The sequence below is a fragment of the Centrocercus urophasianus genome, unplaced genomic scaffold (assembly GCF_019232065.1).
Source record: "Centrocercus urophasianus isolate 14NV4802_14NV808 unplaced genomic scaffold, USGS_Curo_1.0 seq_21, whole genome shotgun sequence".
NCBI classification, from domain to species: Eukaryota; Metazoa; Chordata; class Aves; order Galliformes; family Phasianidae; genus Centrocercus; species Centrocercus urophasianus.
In genome coordinates, this window is record NW_024884767.1 from 5,540,965 (window position 1) to 5,566,653 (window position 25,689).

At 40.1% G+C, this 25,689-nt stretch overlaps 1 protein-coding gene across 1 annotated transcript in view; it reads left to right on the top strand.

The window, feature by feature from the left end:
• Positions 1–25,689, top strand: part of ADGRV1 (adhesion G protein-coupled receptor V1) — a 267,806-nt gene that overhangs the window by 233,243 nt on the left and 8,874 nt on the right. The window contains exon 89 of the mRNA XM_042822761.1: positions 24,728–24,919. Within this exon, the coding sequence (XP_042678695.1) occupies positions 24,728–24,919 (192 nt within the window). The remainder of the gene's footprint in view (positions 1–24,727; positions 24,920–25,689) is intronic.

Below are 25,689 nucleotides of genomic sequence, written 5' to 3' on the forward strand. Positions count from 1 at the left end.
GTCTTGATACTAATTTCAGCTTGATTTTTGTTATGACCAAAGCAGAAAAATGCTAGTACAACTTTTTCATTACACCAAGATTTGGAGGAATGAAGTATCACATACAGCTAAACAGACAGTTTTTAGTACATGGAATGACTTAAAAGATTTTTTGTGTATGATTCAACAACACTAAATGCAAAATTATATATTAAGATACTAATAGTAAAAGAATTTCTGCTGGAAGTTCATCAGTTACATACAAGGGCTGTTCCAAAAGTAATACCTCCTGTTTTATACTGTTGGCCCGCTGTCAGAGATAATGTTGGCGGAATGACAGTAGAGGTGGAACTTCCCACCGGTGTCCCACTGTATGTTGTTGCTGTGTGACAGATGGCAGCAGAGGGACAGTCTGACAGAATGGCATCTGACATGAAGGTATTAATGAAGAAAAAGGTGTGTCAGTGAATTCTTCCTTGCAGAAAAAGAGGCACCCACTGACATTCACTGATGCTTGCTGTACACTTCTGGAAACCAAGCAGTGGATGTGAGTCAGTGAGTGGTGCATTTCAGTGGTAGCAGCAGCAACAGTGGGCCACCTCTTCTGGTGCAGATTGTTAAGAGTGCAATATGCAGCTTCTTTGCCAGTGAAGATGCACAGCTAATGGTGGTAACTGCTGAATATTTTTCAGCTGAGAATTTTCTCTATGAAACAGTGGCATTGCTTTTTTTGTATGTATTGTAGTTTCCATGGAAATAAATATGTGACATCGCATTCAGTGCAACCTACATATAGTGGAGGAATACAAGCTGAAATAGGTGTGATTCTTTACTGCAGGACAATTTCAAATCACCAGCATGATACAGACTTGAAGCATGCAAATGTGACACTAATTTTGTACCCAGCAGCGATATTAACACCATTATGCATATAAAATACTGGTGGCATATTGTTCTAAATCCTATGCACAATTCTGAGCCCACTGGTCAAAGAGATGAATTTTGTACATGATAGGAGCATTAAGGGAATATTAGTGGTGATCAGGGATTTGAAAATGCTATTTTAGGAGCCTGATATTATTTTACATGTCAGCAGTTCATCTGTTCACACTTAACTACCGTGGTGCAGCAGTTGTGGTGTAACACTAGTGTTATGTTGCACACCAAATAATACATCCTGTTTCTCAATAGGCATTTTTTTAGACATTTCAGTCCTTTTCAGATTTGACTCTAACTCAGAGAAACTTTTTATTTTCCAACACTACTCTGCCAGTTCTGATTTATATGGGCAAGCAGATAAATATCTAAGCTGCTCGAAACACTGTGTGGCTGTAATCTCACAGCACTAAATTATCTGAGATTTTCAGTATTTCCTTCTATTTACAAAAGAATCATGGATTTACAGAGTGTGTTGACTGTACTGTCATGTTTATTCAACAGTCAGTTTGTTTGAAGGTTTGTAAGTGTAATGTTGCCAATGTTTTAATACTAAATTTTTGTGATGGATTTTTTTCTCTAAAGGGGAACGTGTCAACAGTTAAATATGAGATCTGACCATAACCACTTAGTTGCAGGTCTTTCAGGAAGCTTTCTAATGCATGTGAGGACTGCAAATCATTTGAATCTGGAAAGAGCAACTGTGGAGCTGAAGCTAACCATGGTTGGATAAAAATTGCTAAATTATGTTTTCTTTATTTTGAGCAAAATGTCAAGTGTTGATCTTTTGCCTTTGCCTTGACGAAGGTCAATTGGATTTTAAAAAGCATCAAATCAACTCATACTGTCAGCTTATTATTTGTTTAAATTCTCAGATGTGTTGTTTTGCTGTTAGAAGATAGTCATGGAAAGTTTTAGTGACAGAGATTTATTAGAACTTCAATTGCAAAACTGGTAACCACACTGAAAAGTTTTATTTGTTCTTTGAATGTCTTCTTAAAGCAGGGTGAGTAGAAGACTTTAGTTTGACAGTGGCATCCTCTGTGTCTGTGTGTGCATATGCATGTGCACAAACAAAACACGGGATCTAATGGAGCGTAGTTTATCCAAATGAAAAGATTTCCTCATGTTGTGGTTGTGCTTCAAAGAATTGTATAAAGAGAAAGCAGGCTGAAAACAGTAAGACTGCAGGCCACTCAACTACCCACATATCCTCTTGAGGATTTTGATTGCTGAGTATCTCTTATGTTCCAGTATCTCTACAATTGATCATCTGTGATCCAGGAAACACAAATTGGCATTTTAACAGGCAAACTGGTGCATTTCTGGAGCCAGAAGCTGAAGCAGGAACTTTTTTTCATTCCTAACATTTGAAAGACAACAGAAAAATAGTGATCCTCACCATGAAGTCTGTTATTGTCCTTTAAAGCTTTGTTATTTTCACACTAGCTTTCTTGTAACCACCTGCTATTAGCCAAATTGGCCAACTTACTTGACAGAAAATTTTACTTCATGAAAGACTACACATACTTGTAGGTCTGTCTTCAATTCTGTCATTACATTATCATTAGTGAACAAAAAAGGGCTGATCTGGTCACGCTCCCTACCAATAGGGTCTAAATTAGTACACTGGCTACTGAGGGCTTTTTTTTTTGTGGTCAGGAAAGAAGAGTGTGATTACAGAGGATGTTTCACTGTACACAAGTGAGGTTCCTGCTTTCTAATTATTTCTAGTTAGTAGAATGTTTCAATATTTTCATCCTGTAATGTCATATTAAATAGAAATGCCCTGTATTCTACAAACAAGCAAAAACTCAGTAACAACAAAAACAGGTAAAAATAAATCATATTTTTCAAAGGAACTTTTGACTTCCACGTTGCCCTTTAATGATAAGGAATGCTTTGTCCTTTCTTTATTACATTGGTTTTTTTTTGCTGATGAACATCTTCTAAAGTCTTGAGAAATATAGCTATGATAGGATCAAGCGCATGAGCTAAGTACCTGCATACTTACTTCTCAGTAAAAGAGAATTTCTAGCAATTATTTAGCCTTAGATATTCCCAAAGACTAAGAAACTATTATTTATTAACTGTAGTACTCCAGAGTTCATGGATGGGCTAGCATTTCTTTGTATTGGACTCCATATAAACAGAGAACAAAAATAAATTCTGTGCCCCAAAGTGGGATTTGGGACAAGAAATGGACACCAAGGAGACACAGTAGAAGGCAGTTGTTGGACAGCAGATAAGCAGGTATCAATTTTTTATAGCTAGAGACTCAAGAGGAGGTCATGAAGAAGTTGAGATGATAAGACATACAACTTTTTGTTCACACAAATCATAACTGACAGAGCCAAGTGCTACTTTGGTGCATGATGGGAAGATGAGAGACAATGGGAATAAACTAGAATAAACTCCCTTCCAACCTCACATGCATTATTTATCTTTGAGCTGAGTCAGAGAGAAATCAAGACTTTTCTGTACTCTTAAGCCATGCTCTGGCCCATTGCTGTGGAGCATTTTGCAACAGGTAGCAAAGCTTCTCCCCTGCTCTCCACAGACGAATTCCAGTCCTATCCCTGAAACTCTGCTGAGCTTTGTAATGAACACAATCCTATATTAACTCATCTGTTCTTCTGTCCCTTTCTGCAAGGGTTTTGTAGAAAATTATCTGGACTTTGCATGCATTGAGAGCAGAAAGTCTTCCTTTGCTTATCTCAAAATCTTTTTTTCATTTTTCCTCATGAAACAGGTAGTATCAAAATTACAAACCAATGACTTGTATACACATTTCCTTAAGGGCTTTGCTTTGCAAATAAACAGAGAGTAAATGTATTCCAGGTAGGATACAGGATAGGATGTAGTGGAGAGATACAGAGATGATGAGATTCCTGGACCAGCTGAAGTTTTGCATTGGAATCAGTGTAGAAAGAGTCAAAAGGTAATTTGTCCCAAATTACATTATTTTTGTGTGAAATTCATTTCAAGTTATTTTCCTAGTCCCTTGGAAAAAAGTGTACCTATCCTAACTTTCCTTTGGGACATATAAAAAACAAGTGAATAGTATCTTTAGGATATGAGTTATGCAAATTCAGAAATATTTAAACTAACAGAAATTTTGACAGTTAAAAATATGCTTTGAAAAAACTTGTAGGAAGAAGGAAGAAATGCAGTATTTCCACTAATGTAATGTAACTTTTAAGTTAATACATTGTAAAGAAATTTCCAAACAATCACAAGCATTCATGTTCTGCTTGTGAGCATTATGGTAAGATATCTGAATAGAATATCTGAAAAACCAAGAATGAATTACTTTTAATGACTCAGGTTTCTATAGTTCGTACAGCCTCTAAGTATTCATGCTCATTCTAGAGCAGTACAAACTATCACCAGCCTGTCAGTCCTCAGAATACTTTTCTCAGATGGATATTATCATCTCTGGTTTATAGACAGCTGGGATGAAAGCTGTGGGAAGATTAATGTGTAGGGCCAACATACTTCCTAATTTGGGAAGCACATTCAAGGGCTCCTACGTTTCAGGCTGGTGCTCCTTTTATTAAAACACATTATTACCAATCTCTTGGTCTCCACTGCCACTTGTACTTTATTTTCTAAATGGATTTTATTTTAGAAATGGAAGCCAAAGACTGTACTACTAGTTCATTAATTCTTTTTGATAGTAGAGAATGGAAGAAGCTATGGGATTAAAGATTAACTGATTTAAATAAAGATCATCCTCTTCCTGGAAACATCTCTTTTCAGATTGCTCCAGGTTGCCATGCCACTACAAACTGGCAATGAGCATTAGCACACAGAGTTTAGCTGCTTTGCTAACATGGCTTGGCTTATATTGCGAGAAAGATTTGCAATAGCTAAGCACAAATTAGAAGAAAATAATGCAGTACTTAATATTAAATGATATCTATCTTGGCTGGAATTTTTTCCTGGCAGAGTACCAATACAAACAAGTCAAAAGTAAAATTAATAAAAATCCAGAATTGTAATTATAACTTTCTGCCAAAAATGGGATTTTTGAGTATAGACTTAGCTATCCAATGCATGAAAAGATTTTTTTTCACTTTGTTTGCATACTGACCTAAATTATACTGTAACTACATCTTATCCAATAAAATGTTTGATTAGAAATTTAACAGTTAAGTCTTTTTTTTCTTTATTTTCTTTTCTTCCATTTTTTTTAATTAAAAGTTGGAATCAGTCATCATGACAATATTCAAACACAGTGTAGAAGGTCTCACAGTGTTGGTTTAGGAAAACTTTGTAGGATGCTTTATCCTGTTCTAGTGAATAATGATTGTCATGGCCAGCACTTCTGAGTGGATGATCAAAGGTAATTTCAGAGGCCTGTATCTTTAATGCTGGCTTTGTTGCTATCCAGTGATGATGTAAGGCAGCAGGGCAGAAAGGATCCCAGAAAAGAGCAGGGTGTGAGTGTGTTGTGTCCTCTTCTCCTGAGCGGTGGGGGCTTATGTCATGTCCTCCTATGGGATCACAGAAACTCAGAATCACAAAATTGTTGAGGTTGGAAAGGACCTCCAGAGACCATCAAGTCTACCTGCTAAGCAGACCCTCTACAGGTAGGCTCTACAGTCCAGATGGGACTTGAATGTCTCCAGAGAAAGAATCCACAACCTCCCTGGGCAGCCTGTCCCAGTTCATCAACTGATTGAATCAAATCCTGATGTCAGACCTAACAAGAATAGAGGAAAATGTAGTAATCTCCTTGAAAGTGAAACCTTCCTTTTATTGCATTCCATAAATAGTGAGAAAGGTATAGAGACTCTTTATTTTCTTTCCAGAAAACTGTCAGTGCTTCCTTAAAGCGTGAATACCAGATTACTCGGCTGCCATTCGAAATATATCTGTACTGTATATCTGATATGACACAGATAATCCTAAACAGACATAAAGCACATGTGCTTTGGAGCCAGGAGTAATAAAACAATGTCAACAATGAGGCAAAGACAGGGCGTGGAACACAGAGGCCTGAAGCCTGGGCTCTGTGCAGTGCATGCAGCTGCTTTGCTTTTGACCCATCTCTTTCATTCTGCTGCTCCTCACCATAGGAAGATCTATTAAATAAAAAATGCTTTACTAAATGTTTTGTAGCATAAAGACTAGAAAGCCCAAGAGGTTGGTTGAACTACATTTGTCACAGCAGCTGTGCCACGAATATTCATATAATCATGGAATCACAGAATGGCTTGAGTTGGAAGGGAGATCAGGCTGCCCAGAGCCCCATTCAACCTGGCCATGAACACCTCCAGGGATGGGCATTCACAGCTTTCTGAGCTGCCTGAGCCAGGTCTTCATCATCCTCACAATTAAGTATTTCTTCCTGATATCAAACCTAAATCTCCCCTCTTTTAGAATAAAGCTATTATCCCTTGTCCTATGGCTACACTCCCTTTAAAAGAGTTTCTCATAATCTTTTCCGTAATTGTGTGCACTGACATCTGCAAAACATAATATTCATATCTATAGCTCGTATTAATGTTTTCCTGACTATCTAGAAACTATGCAGTTATCTTTGAATTAGTAGTAATTAATGATCTAATCTGATAAGCATCCACATGGATAATATAAAAATTCTTTCTATGGGTGAAATTCTTGAGCAGGCCAAAGTAATACTAACAATATTATAATTTTTTGACTAGCATTTTATCATCCTACTTATGCTCATAATGATTCTTACTATATCATTTTCCTTAAGCACAGAAGTTGAAGTTTTGTATATGTGATAGTCACACATGAGATTAAGTCATAATCTCTAATTCCTTTTCCTTTGCTCTCAGCAGTAGATAGTAGTTACTACCATTACTTTTCTTGTTTTCCTTTTAGATTTCTTCCCAAATCAAGAAATTCAGTTTATCATCTATTTAAAATCAGAATCATAGAATCATAGAATCGCTCAGGTTGGAAAAGACCTTAAAGATCATTGCGTCCAACAGCAACCACACCATGCTGCCGTAACTCTAACGACCCCCTGCTAAATCAGGTCCCTGAGCACCGCATCCAAACAGTTTTTAAACACGTCCAAGGATGGTGACTCAACCACCTCCCTGGGGAGCCCATTCCAGTGCTTAACAACCCTTTCTGTAAAGAAGATTTTCCTGATATCCAACCTAAAGCTACCCCTGGTGCAACTTGAGGCCATTTCCCTTCGTCCTGTCACCTGTCACCAATGAGAAGAGGCCAACCTGCTTTCGCTGTAAGCACCTTTTAGGTATTTGAAGAGAGCAATAAGGTCTCCCCTCAGCCTCCTCTTCCCCAGACTAAACAGCCCCAGTTCCTTCAGTGTCTCCTCATATGGCATATTCTCTAAGCCCTTCACAAGGGTTTGTGCCCTACTTTGGACCTCCTTCAGCACCTCAATGTCCTTTGTGTACTGAGGTGCCCAAAAGTGGACGCAGTATTCAAGTTGAGGCCTCACCAATGCCGAGTACAGGGGCAGGATGACTTCCCTAGTCCTGCTCACCACACCATTCCTGACACAAGCCCGGATGCCTTTGGCCTTCTTGGCCACCTGGGCACACTGCTGGCTCATGTTCAGTTGAGTGTCCATCAGTATTCTGTAAATAAGTTTTACAGTCCATCAGGAAGCTTTCCAGCCACTCTTCCCCAAGCCTATAGGGTTGCCTGGGGTTGTTGTGACTGGAATGCAGGACTCAACACTTACTGAAACTCATATAGTTGGCCAATCGATCCAGTCTATTCTGTTTCTTCAGGGAAGTCAACATATGACTAAATTGCTAAACACAATTGCTAAAACACAAAGTAAATACATTTTGTTGTCCTAGTTCATATATGTAAGTACAATTTTTAGGGTGTGTTTGTACCTTTTAATGGAGAAAGAAATACTTAACAAAAATTTTACATCTATTAATGTGATACATTAAGTTTAACCAAAGTTTGTGTCAAAGGCAGTTGCAAGTAGCGGAGTGTGTATTCTCAATGTCCATATGGAGACAGTTCAACGTGGAGTTACCTGAAGACAGATATGGAAGTTCATCTGTACACTAAAACTTCCCTTACTTGCTAACAATGCTCAGAAACCAGTTGTGCTGATACCAAATGTATTGTGCCTCACTTACCTATATTAAAGTACATCTGTAGTTACATGTAAATAGAAAGTAACATATCTATCTTCCTGTTTCCCAGAAGAACCTTATTGTATCTTGATACAATACTGAAACAATGCGAAAACCAGCTTAATTTAACAAAAAAAAAAAAAAAAAAAGGAAAACAAACTCTCAAGAATATATAAACAAAACAAATAAGAACAAAACACTCCCATCTTACAAGCATTTTTGAGGCTTGAAATACCAAAACTATATGTAATGGTGAGGCTAGGTGTATGAAGAAAGCCAGGATTTGCTATTGAGAGTGCTTAATTCAACTGATTTGGCCAACAGTATGAGTTGCACTGTGTTATATTAAAGTTTTCCAAGTGAGCCATTCTATGCTGGACTGAGGTGTGGAAAAGCAAAAGTAGCCAGAATGTTACCATTCCAAGAGTCCTTGCCAGAATAGGATGCTGAATGTTACGCTGTGGTTTTCTACATTCACTAAGTTATACAAAATAGCACATCAGGCAATCAGACTTCCCTCGCTTTCCTTTGTAGCTGGCTTTTATAGACAAATGTTTGACCTTTTTAATATAAAACTTTGAAATCCACCCTCCTGGCAAAGTTTCCCCTAACACAGAAGTGTCTCACTGGAGCTTCATTCCACTCCCCTCATGAGATTACTTCTACCTCCCATCAGGCTTTTTATCACTTGCTATCAGCTCATCATTACTGCCAACTTCCAGAACAAGACAACATGCAGCTATAAGCACCTTCATGTGTGGCAGTCTGGAGGTGAAATCATCATTAGGTCAGCATTCCCAGTTTGGTCTGACTCTCCATGCTGGTGGGGCTCACGTTGGCATAGTGGCCTTGCTCTGCTCATGACTGTGACTGCATGGATCAAGGCTGGAGTTCTTCTGTGAAAAACACGAGGACTATTTCCAGCCACATGCTCTCTGCCTGAACCACTGCGCAAATCTGCTCCTCTGACTGAGAGTTGGCAGCTTTCTATATTTGCTTTATGTTGGACTTCACTGTGCAGCCAAGACAGCTCTGTCAAACACTTTGGGTGGTTTTGCAATGAGAAAACATGATACTATCGAGCCAGCAGTTACTGCCATAGAAGAGTGCTGGAAAGAATAGGCAGTGATCTGCAGCCCTCACACAAAGAGTGAGATCTCTAAAGGACATATATTCCATGCGAAGTAATGGGAAAATCTAAGCTAACAGAAAGAAAGAAAAAGCCAAAAAAAAATCCCAAACCCAAAACAACAGCGGAAGGTTTTAGTGTTTTGAAAATATGTGAAAGTCCATCCTTCAGCAGATCCTATCAATCCTATCATTTTTTTCCTCTTAAGAAATGCTCCATACATAGCTGGTCACAGAACAGGACATGTCCAAATTTTTGTTTAGTGTTACAAACATATCTTAGGTCACTTCTGGCATTAATCCATTACAGAGAATTTCCAAGAGGGAAACTAACTTCTTGTTTTTCAAGTACAAGCAGAAACAACAGTTCAATATTTCGTGACTTGTACGCTGCTTCTGACAGTGGATAGAACTGTGTCCTCACTAAATTCAGTAAGTACAGCAGGGCACGAAAATGAACTGTTCTCTTCCTTTGTTTTTAGGTATACATACATGCATGTAGATATATCCTTAGACATATCCTTTAATATTGCACTGGCACGCATTAACTTAGGCTTTTTGTAGCAGAATCACAGAGAAATAACTAAATGCTACAAGGCCATTACTCTATGAAGTGTTCTTATCTCAAAACTGGAGAGTGATCCATGCTTGGAGTTAGGCAATGTAATTTGCTTGATATTCATTTCTTCCTATTTAGTTTCTGAAAATTTCCCATACTTTTCTTGTTTTGAGTGTTCTAATGCTTCCATTTAGCAAGTCCAAACATTTTTTTTTTTTTTTTATGTCAGTGGCTCTTCTATTAAAAACAAAAGTTATAACCTGCAACCAAAAAGCTTTTGAGTAACTAGATCTTAAAAAAACTCAAGCCATCAGTCTAATACTAGAGTGAAGGCATATCTATGACTTGTTTTTGTTGTTGTTGTTGTTTTTAATTTTACTTTGAGTAACAATCCCTATTTAAAAAATCTCATTAATTCTTAAGGCACTCTTTTTTTCACTCTGAGCTTTCTATCTTTCCACATTCTGGGGGCAAGGCAGAGAGGGAGTGGAAAATCAGCTCATTATATGAAGGCAGAAAGTGAATGATATCAGAGACAGAGCCAAATATATCATTATTCCTCCACCTACTGTGGTGCACCTACTTGTCAACGATGGAAGGACATCTAGTCCTTGTCCTCTTTTTTTGCTCACATTTCCTTTCTTTGATGAGCATTCCTACTCAAAGCAGTGTTAACTTCCTGCTTTATAAATAAGACTTGCCTTCTGCTGTTTTCCATACTGTAGAAAGGCTGTAAATATCTACAGTAATTTCCATTAAAATCTAGAGGAATAGGGAGTGTAAGCTACTGACAGGATTCTGTCAATCTCCTTTTAATAGCAAGACCTACACAACAAGACTGTGACAGCTCCAAATGGTTTTTCTAGTAGAATGCTACAGTATAAGCATATCTTATTTCCATCCTCCTTTTCCTAAAAACCAAATCAGACGGAACATGGAAGGTAAATATGTCAGTAATGCTAAACCCCTCGGTTCCCTCCATGTCAGATTTTTTTTTTTTCAAGTTTTCTTGTCTTCTTGGCTATTGAAGTAGCACCAGTCACTCACAGTTTTGCTCTTTTATGATGCTCCTGAGAAATGCTGCTAAATAAATCATATGTCCTATTTCTCAGACACATGTCACAGAGCAATAGGGAACAAACAAACAAATATAGGTTTAAGATATACTTTTTTTTTTTTTTTTCAGAAAAAATAGTATATCTGAAAAAAAATCAATTAAAGGGAAAAGTTATTGTCATGATGATAACTGCTAGGCTCTACATAAGTCTTCATTTTGAATTCTTCCCCAATAGCAAATAAAATGCAATGATACACATAAAATTACCTTCTCTTTTATGACTTCCTGCATCTGTCAATGCAGACTTTCAGCTCCTAATTTATTTTAATTCTTTTTTTAAATTAATGTGCATAAACAGAAAATAGTACTTTAAAAAGAAGTCAAATACTGAAATGAATACTGTAATGCGTTGCAGAACTCCTACTTTCCTGGACCGTGTACGGTTGAAAGTGACCTGTGTACAGTGATGCTAGTTTGTATGAAGCTTATTGATCTTCCAGATTCTCTCTTGAGTACTGCTTTGCCATGGTGTCTTGCTGCCTGCTTTCGTGCGCATCTAGAGATTTGATTGTTCTAACACTGTTAGTCAGGGAATCTCACAACCAATGGCCGTAAGTGACAAAGGATTTTTTATTTGTCATTTCTTGCCTGTTGGAAAAAGAAGTTAGAGCTGTGTCAAGGCTTAGACACTGAAGTGTCATCTGAAATGTAGGGTTCTTAATGTTTACCCTGAAGAGTAAATATGACTACAGATTTTTAAAGAATATTGTAAAGTTTAGCAGTAAAATCATGACCCTTATTTTTTTAAGTCTCTGTAGTCAATGCAGTTGAAAAATACATCAAAAAAAACTACGTAGCTTTCGGTGTTCTTGGTATTCTTTGGTGTTTCTTCTTTTTTTTTAGTGCAAGGTTCCTCAGTAGACAAATAATCCAAGTTTTCCAGTGATACATGACCTGGCTGTTTTCTGCTACCTCCAATAGCACAAAGCGCAAGAAGAACCTGATACCAAGTGGACCTCATGGGCTACAATTCTGACATCTGATTCATGTGCAGGAAAAAAAAGGGAAAAAAAGCAGAGGGTAATAACCCATGGGCAAAGAAGTGGGAAGAGATGGGGAAAAAAATGCATCTGTTCTGCTTTGCCTTGTCTGTTCTTCAGTATTCTTAGCCTCTTGTGATTGGTGTGAGTTACTGAGTCTCATGGAGAACTCTAAAAAATGAAAGACTGCAGCCAGGACTGCAGAGGTGAATTTTAAGCTGCTTCTGTATGCTTCTGTCTTATGTTTGTTCTCCACACATCATGCCTGTTCTACTGCTGTATTCTTGCTGTTTGACTCAGTATTTATTCCTTCCTCAGCTCAGCTGAAATACAAAAACAGGGCTTCCTGGGTATTTGTGGAATGACTACACTGGAAAGAAGTAATGGAGTCTTATTCTAACCCAGCTTGCACATCTGGCAAGCTTGGCAAAACATCTGTATTTTCAATGCATCTTTAAGTTGAACCCCTATCTTTTACAGCTTGAATCTCTCATCTTATAATAAATAAACAAGAAAAAATAACTTTGGCAGGGCTGAAATAGGAGGTACAAATGACTGTCATGTGGGAGTAGCTGAAAGTGTGCTATGAGCTATGCAAAATATTTATAGTGAATCTTGAGTATCCAAGCAAATCTACTTTTTAAAGATTTCCCAAAGTCTGTGAACCTTTTAGGTGAGACTCAGCCAAGTTTAGACTAATTCCTAACTGAATGCATTTTGCCAGAAAGGAATTTATGTCTTTGGCACCAGACAGAAACTGCAAGATTCAGCATTGTCTTGGCATAGTTGGCATTGCATAAAAAGAAACTTGGCAGTATGGACTAAGTTTCAGGTGTTATGCTAATATTAAGAAAATATAGTCATAATAATGAAAACATAGTATTTTCATCATAATTAAAAAATATACTCATAGCATTTTAATCTCTGGAATTATAAGTTTGTACAAAAGAAAGCACTTCAAACCACTGTATCTTAGTGCAAATCTGTAAATTTGTAGATCACTCTGTAAGTTATACTTTATACTTATTTCCTTGCAAACTGCAACAGATGCAGTAACACCATTTGACAAATACTGAGCTACACAAAACACTATTTTTAAATATAGTCATTACTACTAGCTGATGTGTGTGAATGAGCTGATCAAGATGGTATTCATTTTGTAGTGTGACAGCTATGCATGGCCATACAGAATGTGACTTACTTTATACATAACTGTTGCCACTTCTGAAACTCACCATGCACTGCCTCACTGTGCTCACATCCACTGTTTGGTCTCCATCAACACTCAGGTTGTATGGTGGTTTGATGAATGTTGGTGGTGCCATTTTTCCTTCATGGGAGAATTCAGTGACAAGTCTTTGCTCCATATGTACTATTATGTCAGATGCCATTCTGTCAGACTGCCCTTCTGCTGCCATCTGTCACACAGCAACAACATGTCATGGAATATTGGTGGTAATGTTTAACTTCTACTGCCATGCCACCAACATCCACCTCTGATGTCATGAGCCAACATCATAAATAGGAAGCATTACTCTCAGAGCAGCCCTTGTACAGTCCTAATGATAGTTGTCTGAATGATTCCTTTCGTTACCGCGTTATTTTATGTTGGCTTTTGAGTGCATTATGTATGCGGCGATGGTTGCGTGGTTGCTTCAAGAAATGATGTTCTAATGTCACTTCTCAAGATGGTGAGTTTTGCAGTACTCAGTTACTTTCGTCTTTTGATTTTTAAGTGAATTTTTAGAACTTCAGCTAAAACTGAGATAAATTCTTATCTACAGATAAAAAAAATAGAAATAATAGAAATAGAAAGCAGATACCTTATGAAGCAAAGTGCTGATAGTCTGTGGATGTTCCCACTAGAAACTGTGATAAGCAAGAGAGAAACGTAATTGATAAGTATGATTATAACTTCATGAAAAGTGCTGCTTAATGGCAGTTAAACAGTCAAAACTTTGATGATGCACAGCAGGTCCAAAGCTTACTTAACAAATGTAATCACCGCTTGGCAGGTTTGCATTACTAAGGACATGGCTTTTACAACAGTGACTTTGAATGCCAAGAAGAAGAGTTAGATTTAAACAGAGAGATCTGATTTACTTTTCAAAGGTTAATATTTCTGTAGAGCCATGAGTGGGAGATCTTATGTGATGGCTTAAGATATAGTAGCATGTGACTAAGATAATACTTCTGTCATCATGACACCAATAAAAGATCTTCAAGCTGTTCTCAAAGAAAACATGGATGATAAAGATTTAAAAGAAAAAAAGAAACAAGTATGTATTTAAAGACTGTTTTTTAATACCTAGACATACACAAAAATGGTGCTCATGGGGTTCATCATTATTATGCTTGAAAACCAAGTAACTTGGAGAGGTGAATAAAGAATTATGTATGTTTTACATGTGTCAGTTGGTAAACATTAATGGTTGTGCATAAGTATATTCAATTCTATGGCTAATTTTCTTCCAAAACAGATTAGAAAAGACAAAAATGTCAAATATATATCAGACATTGTACAATGGCCCTGATAATGATTTCCTGAAAGTGATTCCATCAACTGTGAGTCATTTCTTGATGTGTAAATGCTAACTTCTTGAACATGGCAAAACATGGAAGTTATCAGGATTAATCAGACCAGCTATTTTCCCAAATGCAGAAGGCACTTGTTACATAAATTAGTCCTAATCCAAAGCAGGCTTTGACTGGCCAGAGATAGAAAATTACAGCAGAAAGCAGCAGTCCACAGCATGAGAATTTCCATCAGATTAATGAAATCCCCATGGAAGTTCACAAGAAGTCAGCAGAGGCATTCAGGTGCAAAAGCACCAGGAAAAGAGCCTGCCACCCCAGACTGGCCACTGACAGACACCCAGAAATCATAAGCAGCAGAGAAGGGTGGCCTGCACATTGAGACTGTTTGCCAACAGTAAAATTGGCATAGTCCAGACAGAGAATAAGGTTAAATCTGACACCGTGATAAGATTATTAAAACTAGAGTTAAATTAACCAAAGCACAGACCATTCTGCATAAGTTCCTCTGCAGAGAGCTGAGCTCAAAAGTCCATCAGAGTAAAGATAACTCCTCAGTTGACGAGACATCTGTTGGTGTGTGATTGCTTGTTATTTTGCCACCTGGCACCAATAAATGTGTAACTTTAAAAACAATAATGATGTTGTAGCTATGGTGATCTAAGCCTACATAGTAAGAAAGAATGATCCAGTTCTGGATACAGAGGTCTTTCTGTGATATGCATAAGCTACTACCTTTCCTTGCAAGCCTTGATTTCTCCAAACATTCTCTTTCGGAAAGTCAACTTTTAGAAATTGATAAATAAGAAGTAAACTATACAACTTTAGAGCACAATGAATTTTGTTAAAGCTGATAAATGCTTTGAAATCGGTTGAGGAACTGTGGTTGTTCAAATGACATTTGTTTTCCAGAAGTCCTGCACAGATGCTTTAGTTTTATAAATAGAAATGCCCTTCTTCTAAAACAGATCACATCATACGAATATGCTTCTTCTTGGGAAAGTTCTTCAATTCCAGGACAGGGTATCTCAGCCATGAATGAAAATACACGCATGTGAGAAGTGTGATATATGCTCATAAAAAATAATAATAATAATAATTTATTGCCTTGATGTGTTTGTTTTCATTAAATCGGTAGAAAGTCATTTTTCTTACAAGACAGTTTAAAAATATGAGAAACAGCAAGCATCTTGGTTTTCTCTCAGTATATAAGAAGGGGATAAGGAAGAGGTTTGTTGATGGCCTAAATCTGTTGTTCCTTTCTCCTTATTATTGGCAGAATTATCTCAGTTTCCAAATTCAGAAATGCTGCAGTGAAGCTCAGTTACTTGGAATATGTAGAATTAGAGGGCAAAGAGGGAAAGAGAAAAAACAGGCATAAAATATGCAGTGAAGACATTCAGTGGATCGGTCTGCCACGTCTGCATGTGATCTCATGGAGATGTAAAATTTATTCAGCCTCTTTATTTACAGCTGTCAGAGTTTGTCCTTAATTTAATAGCTTCCTGCTACTATTGCACCACAGAGTAGGTAAATCAAGCTTTTGTATTTGAGAATTCCCCTCACACATGTGCAGGTACAAAACTCTACCAGAGTTAAAAAGGCAGTAACTAGAGCCTGAAGAAATTATCACTGCTGACTGTTGGAGAGAATCAGCTGTACAACTCTGGACCATGTTGAAACTGAGGATAAAAGGACAGATAGAGTAACACTACCTCCAAAGGCCACACAGTAATTCTGTGACTGGTGAAGTATCTGGATTGGCCTAGAGCAGCATCAAGGCCGTTTCCATCTCGCTGGCTAGAAAGATACCCAGTGGACTCTTTCTCATGTGAAGCATCCTTCAAACAGTTGTTTTTTTAGATTTGTTTTTGCCAATTTTTGCCTCTTAACAATGCAAGAAGGCAGATATAATAGGCAAACAGATGTGCAGACTAGTTTGCTGAGATTAAATAACAAAAGTTGAGTTGTCTTGCATAAACATACGCTGCATGAACAGCAACCTTTAGTGACAATATCTTACACAAGTTTTTCAGTCAGCCACTGTATGTATTTGAAGAGAATTGCAAGTTTCCCAGCTGCATTTCATTATGACAGCCTAATTGTCTGCTTGAAGTAGTTCTAACCTTTCTCCAGGGGAAACACATTAGTAATATTTTTCCTTCTTATCTTTTGCTGTGACCTGAGAAACAGTATTAATATCACTGTCATAACGTAGCCATTATTTACATGGAATTAAATGTTTTCTAAGCAGCCGTGGGGGTCCAGCGCACAGAAGTTATGTAGCATTACAGTTATAGCCTCCAGAATCCTATTTTATTCTCTTCATCTTTCAATCTCCTCCCAGAATCTCAGGCTGGTAATCATCAGTCACATCACTCTGAGACCAAACAGTTTCTTCTGACCTTCCTGCACGTCTTCACAATGGTTCTGAATTTGCATGCAATAGCAGAAGGCAAAGGTAGTAGGCAATACTTTTCTTTTTCCTTTCTTTTTTCTTTTTTCTTTTTTCCTTTTTTCTTTTTTCTTTTTTTAGTAGAAGCCATGGAGTGAAATCTTAAGAACACAAAATGAGTGTTTACGTTATAACCAAAGGTGTAATTACCTGTGCTCCTAATATTCGTAATCCAAGTACAGGCAAATCTATCTTCTTTTGGTAACTTTGGAGTATTCAGCTTTCTTCTCAGACCATCCTGTGAACAGAATTTGACTATTCTTTACTATTCTTTGTCTTTCATATTTGGTCTAGTAAAGACACTGTTCATGTATATCTGAAAAGCAAATTGCTGGCAACTTGGCCAAGGCCATTCATGATAGACAGAGTGAAACATACATTACAGTGTCAAGAGCCTTATTTTCATAATACTTTCAAGACTATTTCTACAGTATTAAAGGATGAAGTGAAAAATAACAAAGAGTATCAAAAATGTAATGAAGGAAAATTCATTTTTCAAATGAGTGCTTTTTTTAAAAAAAACCAACTGAGACATATTATAAGGGTTGTGATTGCACTGACATTCAGGGTATCTGCATACTTGCTGTGCTCTTGCAAAGTAAACAGTCTGTTAGCTTCACGTGCTGAAATAAGGACAGATCAATATGGCTTGATCCATAGCATCTTTGTGTTTGTGACTGTTGGTACTCAGTATTGTCTGTCAGAACCATTTGTCTAATTTTCATTTGCCAACATTCATTTCCACTGGTTTCTGATAGTGACATAGAATAGTGAGAATAAGATCATAAGCTCCTTAGATTCTTCAGAATCCAACAGCATGCAGAACTTCACAGAATCACCCAGGTTGGAAGGGACCTCAAGGATCATGTAGTTCCAACCCCCCTGCCTAGCAGGGCCACCAAACATACACATTCAGATCAGGTTGCCCAGGACCCTGTCCAACCTGGCCTTGAACACGTCCAAGGACGGGGCATCCACAACCTCCCTGGGCAGCCCGTTCCAGGGCCTAACCACTCTCCTTGTAAAGAACTTCCCCCTAACATCCAACCTAAATCTTCCCTCCTTCAACTTCAATCCATTTCCCCTAGTCCTGCTGTTGTCAGCCCTTCTGAAGAGTTTACTCCCCTCCTGGGTGTAGGTTCCCTTCAGGTATTGATAGGCTGCAATGAGGTCACCCCGCAGCCTTCTCTTCTCCAGGCTGAACAAGCCCAACTCCCTCAGCCTGTCCTCATAGGGGAGGTGCTCCAGCCCCCTGATCATCTTAGTCGCCCTCCTCTGGACCCTTTCCAAAATCTCAATGTCTTTCTTGTACTGAGGGCTCCACACCTGGACACAGTACTCCAGATGGGGCCTCACAAGAGCCAAGTAGAGAGGGACGATCACCTCCCTGTCCCTGCTGACCACCCCTCTCCTGATGGAGCCCAGGATCCCATTTGCCTTTCGAGCTGCCAGAGCGCACTGCTGGCTCATGTTCAGTCTCTCGTCCATCAGGACCCCCAGGTCCTTCTCTGCCGAGCTGCTCTCAAGGACCACTCCTCCCAGCCTGTACGGGTGCCTGGGGTTCTTCCAGCCCAAATGCAAAACCTTGCACTTTGCCGTGTTGAACCTCATTAGGTTCACCCGAGCCCAGCCCTCCAGCCTGTCGAGGTCCCTCTGAATGGCATCCCTTCCTTCCACCGTATCGACTGCACCACTCAGCTTGGTGTCGTCAGCAAACTTGCTGAGGGTGCACTCAATTCCCTCATCGATGTCATTAATAAAGATGTTAAAGAGCACCGGTCCCAAGACAGACCCTTGGGGGACACCACTTGTTACCGGCCTCCACCTGGACGTAGAGCCATTGACCACCACCCTCTGTCTGCGGCCTTTCAACCAATTGCTTATCCATCGGGTCGTCCACCCATCAAATCCACCTCTCTCCAATTTGGAGATGAGGATGTGGTGGGGGACCATGTCAAAGGCCTTGCTCAGGTCCAGGTAAATGACATCGGTCGCCTTCCCTTCGTCCACCAATGCCGTCACTCCATCATAGAAGGCCACAAGATTAGTGAGGCATGACCTTCCTTTGGTGAAGCCGTGCTGGCTGTCTCGGATCACATTCTCATTCTTTATGTGATCGAGCATGTTGTCCAGGAGGATCTGTTCCATGATCTTCCCAGGCACGGAGGTGAGACTCACCGGCCTGTAGTTCCCCGGGTCCTCCCTGCTCCCCTTCTTGTATATGGGAGTGACGTGACCCTTCCTCCAGTCATCCAGGACCTCACCTGACAGCCACGACTTCTCAAATATGATGGAGAGCGGCTCGGCAACCACCTCAGCCAGCTCCTTCAGGACCCTGGGATGCACGCCATCCGGCCCCATAGACTTGTATTCATTCAGTCTAAGGAGGCACTCTTGGACTTGCTCTGCCCTTACAGTGGGGAGGGATGTACCTCCTTGGTCCCCACATAGAGGTTTGGGGATGCAGGACTCAGGGACGTGAAAAAGACTAGAATCCTGGCCACCAGTGAAGACCGAGGTGAAGAACTCATTCAGCACCTCAGCTTTCTCTTCATCTGTTGAAGCCAGTTCTCCTAAATTTACCAAAGTAGGTACGCCCGTTTTGGCCTGTCTCTTCTGGCCAATGTACCTGTAGAAGGTTTTCTTATTGTTTTTCACATCCCTTGCCAAGTTCAGTTCTGCCTGCGCCTTGGCTTCCCTGATCCCATGTCTGCAAGTCCGGACGGCATTCCTGTACTCTTCCCAGGTGACACAGCCTTGTTTCCAGAGCTTGTACACCCCTTTCTTCGCCCTCAGTTCTCTCAGCAGGTCCTTGCTGAGCCATGCCGGTTTCCTACCTCGCCTGCCCACTTTCTTATTCAGAGGAATGGAGACCTCTTGTGCTTCCAGGAGGGCATCCTTGAAGAGCAGCCAGCTCTCCTCAACATCCTTGTCTTTGAGGGCAGCGCGCCAGGGGATCTTGGCCAGCAATCCATTGAGTAGCTTGAAGTCTGCTCTTCTAAAGTTCAGTATCCTGATCCTGCTCTTTGCCAGGCCCACATCGCTTGAGATCACAAACTCAACCAGGGCGTGGTCGCTGGAGCCCAGGCAGCCTCCAACCTTGATGCCTTTGATGATCTCCTCAGCGTTGGTGAGCAGCAGGTCCAGCAACGCTTCACCTTTGGTCGGTCTGTCCAATACCTGAACCAGAAAGTTATCGTCAATATATTCCAAGAGCCTTCTGGAGCTCTTGCAGCTCGCCGTCTGGTTTTCCCAGCAGATGTCCGGATGGTTGAAGTCCCCCACCAGGACAAGAGCCCGTGAGCCAGACATCTCACGCATCTGGAGCAAGAAAGCCTCGTCAACAGCCTCCCCTTGATCAGGTGGTCTGTATTATACCCCTAACACCAGCTGACCCTATATTAGTCCCATCTCTAATCCTAACCCACAGGCTCTCAACCTGTTCCTGACTGTTTCTCGTAGGGAGCTCCTCACAGTTTATCCAATCTCTGACATAGAGAGCAACTCCCCCACCCCTCCTACCTCGCCTATCTCTCCTAAAGAGTCTATAGCCGTTGATGGCAGTATCCCAATTGTGGGAGTCATCCCACCATGTTTCTGTAATAGCAACAAGGTCATAACTTTCTGAGTGCATCACAATTTCCAGTTCCTCCTGCTTGTTACTCAGGCTGTGTGCATTGGTATAAAGGCACTTCAGCCGGGCTATCCGTCTCGCCACCTTTATAAGGGATTTAGGATCCCCTAGAACAGCAGCATCCCCAGCATCCCCCTGCCCTGGTCCTTCCCTATGCACTCTGCCGTCATTGCCCATGGAGTTTGGTACAAGCCCTCGAATGACCCGTTCAACCCCAGTAGCCCTTATTTTGTCCCCTTCCCCCTTCATTCCTAGTTTAGGAACCTGTCAATGAGTCCCGCTAATTCTTCAGCTAAGATCCTCTTACCCCTCAGGGACAGGCTGCATGCATCAGTTCTCCCCTGTTAGGGGGAAGAGAGGACAGGGGGCTCGCTGAAACGCTGTCAGCTGGCTGGTTCCCCTTTACCAGGTGTTTGTAAGGTGGCAGGGGCTGACATGCTCCGTGAGGAGCCTCGCCTGTATGCCGAGAACCTGAGGTTGAGAGGGACTGACACCACCAGTCAATCTCCCTCTCACACTCTTTTATAGTCCTCAGCCTCTCCACTTCCTCCTCCAGGCTAATCACAAGGCTGAGCAAGTCATTCAATTGCTCACACCTTGTACAAGTGCTGCCTCCTTGGCATTGCAAAGGCCAGGCTGTGGCACTCCTCACAGCCAGTGACCTGCACACTAGCATCTCGTGACGGTATCTCTGTCTGAGTCGCCACACTCTTCATACCATTGTTCTCCCCTCTATGCATGCACCAGACCTCAGTCTGGCTCTGGACCGTCTTCTTGGCTACTGTCTTCCTGCTGCGTGTGCTCGGGACCTCTGCATGGGTCTTCACAGTTTTTGTGTTTGAAGCCTTCTGCCGGGGTGCACCCATAGCAACCAGCAGGCTCACTAACTCAACAAGAAAGTCCTAAAGGGGTGCAAGTGATCGGCCCTGCCCTGCTGCCCCCTACCCTCACACTGTTGCCGGGTTCGCTAAGTGCCCTGGCACTTACCACCAATAGCAATAACAAGACTCCTTGCAGGGGAGCCCAGACAGGGGTAGCTTACAAAAGCACCACGTTAAGACAGCCTGGGAGATAGCTGTACTACCTCCTCTGCTGTGCCTCAGGTGGGCAGAGACACGTCGCTGCCCTCTCGAGGGCTTTTTGTAGCGGCGATCAAGGGCTGCTTCCGGTTTGCGCCCGTTTAAATCTCCCGCCGTTGCCTTGGCGACGCTCACGTTGCGTCAGCTGCTCTCGCGAGAGTAGCCCGACTGAGAGCGGAGTCCGCACGGTTGCCGCGGGAATCCTCGATGAGGAAAGCGGTTAGAATCCCTCTGTACCTCGCTGAAAGTCGCGGCGGTTCTGCCAGAGACAGCTCCGAGCCGCGGACCTCGGCGATCAGACTTCATTTCTACAAGCCATAGATTTTTCTACAGTTCTCTCTAGAACCGTACAGGAAAATGCGTTGAAGAAGGATCCATCCTTTTTCCACCTAAGCAAGTGAAGGTCTTTCCAACAGTGCAGTTCCAGTGTAACCTACTTAGGAGTGTTGGTTTTCTGAGATAGAATGGTTTCATAAGCTTCTGCTTGTAAGGCAGTGTGTAATATTCTGCTGGGTAGGAGAAGTGAAACTCACAAATTTTTGCTTCTGTTACCTACCTTAGTCTGTGAATTCTCCTGTTCTTAGACCAGTCAAACAACCTCTCAATTTGATCATTGTGCAAGGACTCGGAGCGGCCTTATCACTGCTCCGCCTCAACATGTGGGATTTCCCTGAACATCACATGCCAAAATTCCTTCCAGTCTACAGTACTAGCAAGGGGAGACCTCACAAGATCATTCTACATAGAGTCCTTGGTTTCTATTATTTTTCTTTGCAGCTTGTTACTGAGTTTGACAAGATTGTGTCTGTGTCTTAAATGGAAAATGTGTATCGTGGTAACTGACAAATTACTGTATGATTGATGCCCACTCCCCTATTTTAGGAATGCATTACTATGAAACAAGAGAAGGCTAAAAAAACAGCTTGAACTCTATGAATCACATCTCATCAGCCTATCTCTAAATCTAGATTAATGAAAGGAGGGCTGCATCTGGAGTGAACAGAGGGGTGCCAGCTGTGAGCCAGTGCATCCAGGCACTTCTGGCCCTTGATGCCTGAGTCCTGGCAGCAGTGAGAGCAGGCAAGGGTGTTTTAGCTGTCAAAATGCTTCTTATGGTGCTGGTGTAACAACAGTTTCTCAGAAATAGCACTGCCTGAAACACACTGAGACTTAAATAAGGGAACTGAAGTTAAAGAGGTAATTGTGGCGCTCTATTCTGTGTTTGTTTGCTTTAGTAGAATGTGTCTACACTCAGGCCTGCACAGAAGCACAGCATAGCATCAGCCTTTCTTAAAGGAACCTGGTGTTCCTCTGGTTTTGGGAGACAGCTGTGCAGAGCTTGCAACTAATTGGTTTCCTTGAGAAATTACAAAACCACTTAAAATGAATGCATGACTTTTGTGACTAGGTCCTTGGAGATGGGAATGCCAGAAACTGTTCTGAATTCTGGGGCTGAGAGTCACCACTGGTATCCATTCTTCTTAGAACTCTTATCCTTTACACATCCATTAAACTTAAATTAGAAGAAATCCACTTGCTGGTCCCATTATGTTTGACCTAAATGAGAGTCCTTGGATTTGTTTAGAGAAGGAAAGGACATTTTAGTCCCTTTTTACTGTCTCTTAAGTGCAATATGTGTTTGCATCAGTTTTTAGGAATGTATTTACATAAATCACTAAGAAATTTCCTTTGTAAGCCTCTCAGTTAAGTGCTTGAATCTTCATGACAAAAAAAAAAAAAAGAAAGAAAAAAAAAAAATAAACTATCTGGAAAATTTAAAGACTTTTGTTTTGGTTTTTTTTTTAAATAATTGTTGTTAACACTTGAATTGTTCTCTGTTTAAAAAAAAAAGAAAAAAGTTTGCACAGAACTGTGTGTCTATCTGGATTTATTGCAGCTGTATGAAGGCATTTCCAGAGTTTCACTAGCTGAGACTGAAATCCCACCAAATCCCATTTGCTTCTGTTAGCTTTGGACCAAACTGTTGTTATGCACTGTTTTGTTATGTAGTTTTGGCCTTAGATATTATGAATCTGTGGATGAAGCATTGTTTATGTTGCCTGCTTTATAGGAAAGGCAGCTCTCAACATAGATTTGAAGTTCTTTCTACTAAAAATTCCCAAATATAATTAGATGAAACTCCTTACTATTTATAATCCCAGCTATTACTGTCATGCCAATGGGCTCCTTTCCAGTAAATTGTTCTGTTTAGTACAATTGGTTATAGAGATCTAGAGGACAAGATGAAATATAAAAAGCGATGAAAACATAACTGAACTGCAGTAATCAAGAAGATTCCTGAGATCTTTTTCATGCACACTTCTGGTTAACTCCTTTATTAATTATTTATTTGGATGATTCCTTAATTTAAATGCATAATTTTCACTCAGTATCAGTGCAATTTAATAATTAGAGAAGGAGAAAGTCAGACTGCATATTCAGAAATTCCATCACTGGATTTCTAAGCAAACAGAGGACAAGGTTATAATAATTATTATATATTTTATATAGATATATAGTATATATATATATATTATGTATTATAATAATTATATAATACAATTCTTAGCTAAATCTGAAGCTCAAAATTTGCAATTTTTAAAGAAGAACTTTAGAGACACTCAGTACACTCTTTATAGTCATCACAAGTAAAAGGCAGTGTGAGATTAGTGGATACCATAGAGAATATAATTTATGGTTACAACTTATGGTTGTAACAGCAGAAATACAGACTGAAGCTGGGGCAAGAATATAAGAATTAACAAGGTCAGTAATAAAACAAAAATTGTAGCTAGGGACCAACAGCCAAAGCCTATTGCAAAGGCAGCCTGTAACCACATTTTTGCTGTTATGACAACTGTAAAACTGTTTTCATTGCTGTGAACTTGGATTTGCTGTGGAACTGTGTGGGTTCAAATAAATAATCATTTTCAATGACTCTTCCGGTTGTGTTTGTTTTTTGCTTGTTTGTTTGTTTTTGTGGGAAGGATAGCATTTAACTGGAGGCCTTTGGATGTGCATTTAGTTTTAGTCCAGGTCGCTGATTGACAGTGATGACATCTTATTATCCAGAGAAGCTAGCTGCAGCCCTGCGAGCCGGTGTAATGGAAGGCATCTGTTACAGCATATTGCAGCTTGCTCTAACTGTGTTCAAAATCTGAACTTAGCTTCATTCTCTTCACATACGGACATTCTTTTTCTCTTCCTATGTTCCAGGGTCTTTATGTCTTTGTTGTATATTTCATCCTGCATAATCAACTTTGTTGTCCTGTGAAAGCAAGTTACACTGTAGACATGAACGGACACAGCACTCCAGGATCTGCTTTCTTCACTCATGGCAGTGGTTTGCCAGCTGCGGGGGGAGAGATCAGCAAGTCTACTCAGAACCTCATCAGTGCTATGGAAGAGGTAACAGTGCTCCATAGTTATTGCATGTGTTAAAAATGTAGTTTTAAGTGGTAATGCTGAAGTGAAGTGAATGAGATAATAATTATCGCAGTTCCTCTTTTCCTCTTTTTTTTTTTTTTTTTTTTCTTTCTTTCCCTGAGTGTATATGGGAGAAAAGTTTCCTTTTACTGTAAAAAATAACGTTATCCGTGGCCATGATGATATTCTTGGAACGTACAACTCAATGGCACCATCCCATCATGGGAATTACTCCTTCTACTTGCGTGTTTAATTTGCTACAGAGGTTAGTTAAAGTGCTGTCAGAAGTAGAACACAAGAAACGAAAATATCAGGATTATTCTTTCGACATACCATGGGTCTTAAGATGAGTTCTAAGTTTTGAATTTCACGAAGTCATGCTCTGTTAATTTTGAGACAGATTATTTTCAATCTCATCATTTCTGGAACTGGAGTGCTGCCAGTATCTATTTTTTACTATCTGTAGTAAACCAAGGTGGCTTTTGATGCTATGTATGTTTGTATGAGTGTAGATGAAGAAGATTCCAGCTGATTTAATGGAATTTCAATATTTCAAAGAATCAAGTCAGCTCTAGTAATACTTTCTGTAGAAACCAAGCTGCTCAACTGTGTCTGTTTTGTCCATTTCTCTGCTTGCTCACCTGTAGATTTGTCAGGGTGTTAAAGCTGCTTCTTGGCAGACTGCTGTTCATTGGGCTTCTCAGAATGTCACTTAAGGTGGTGTCTGACTCTCCAGATTACTGGAGAGCATA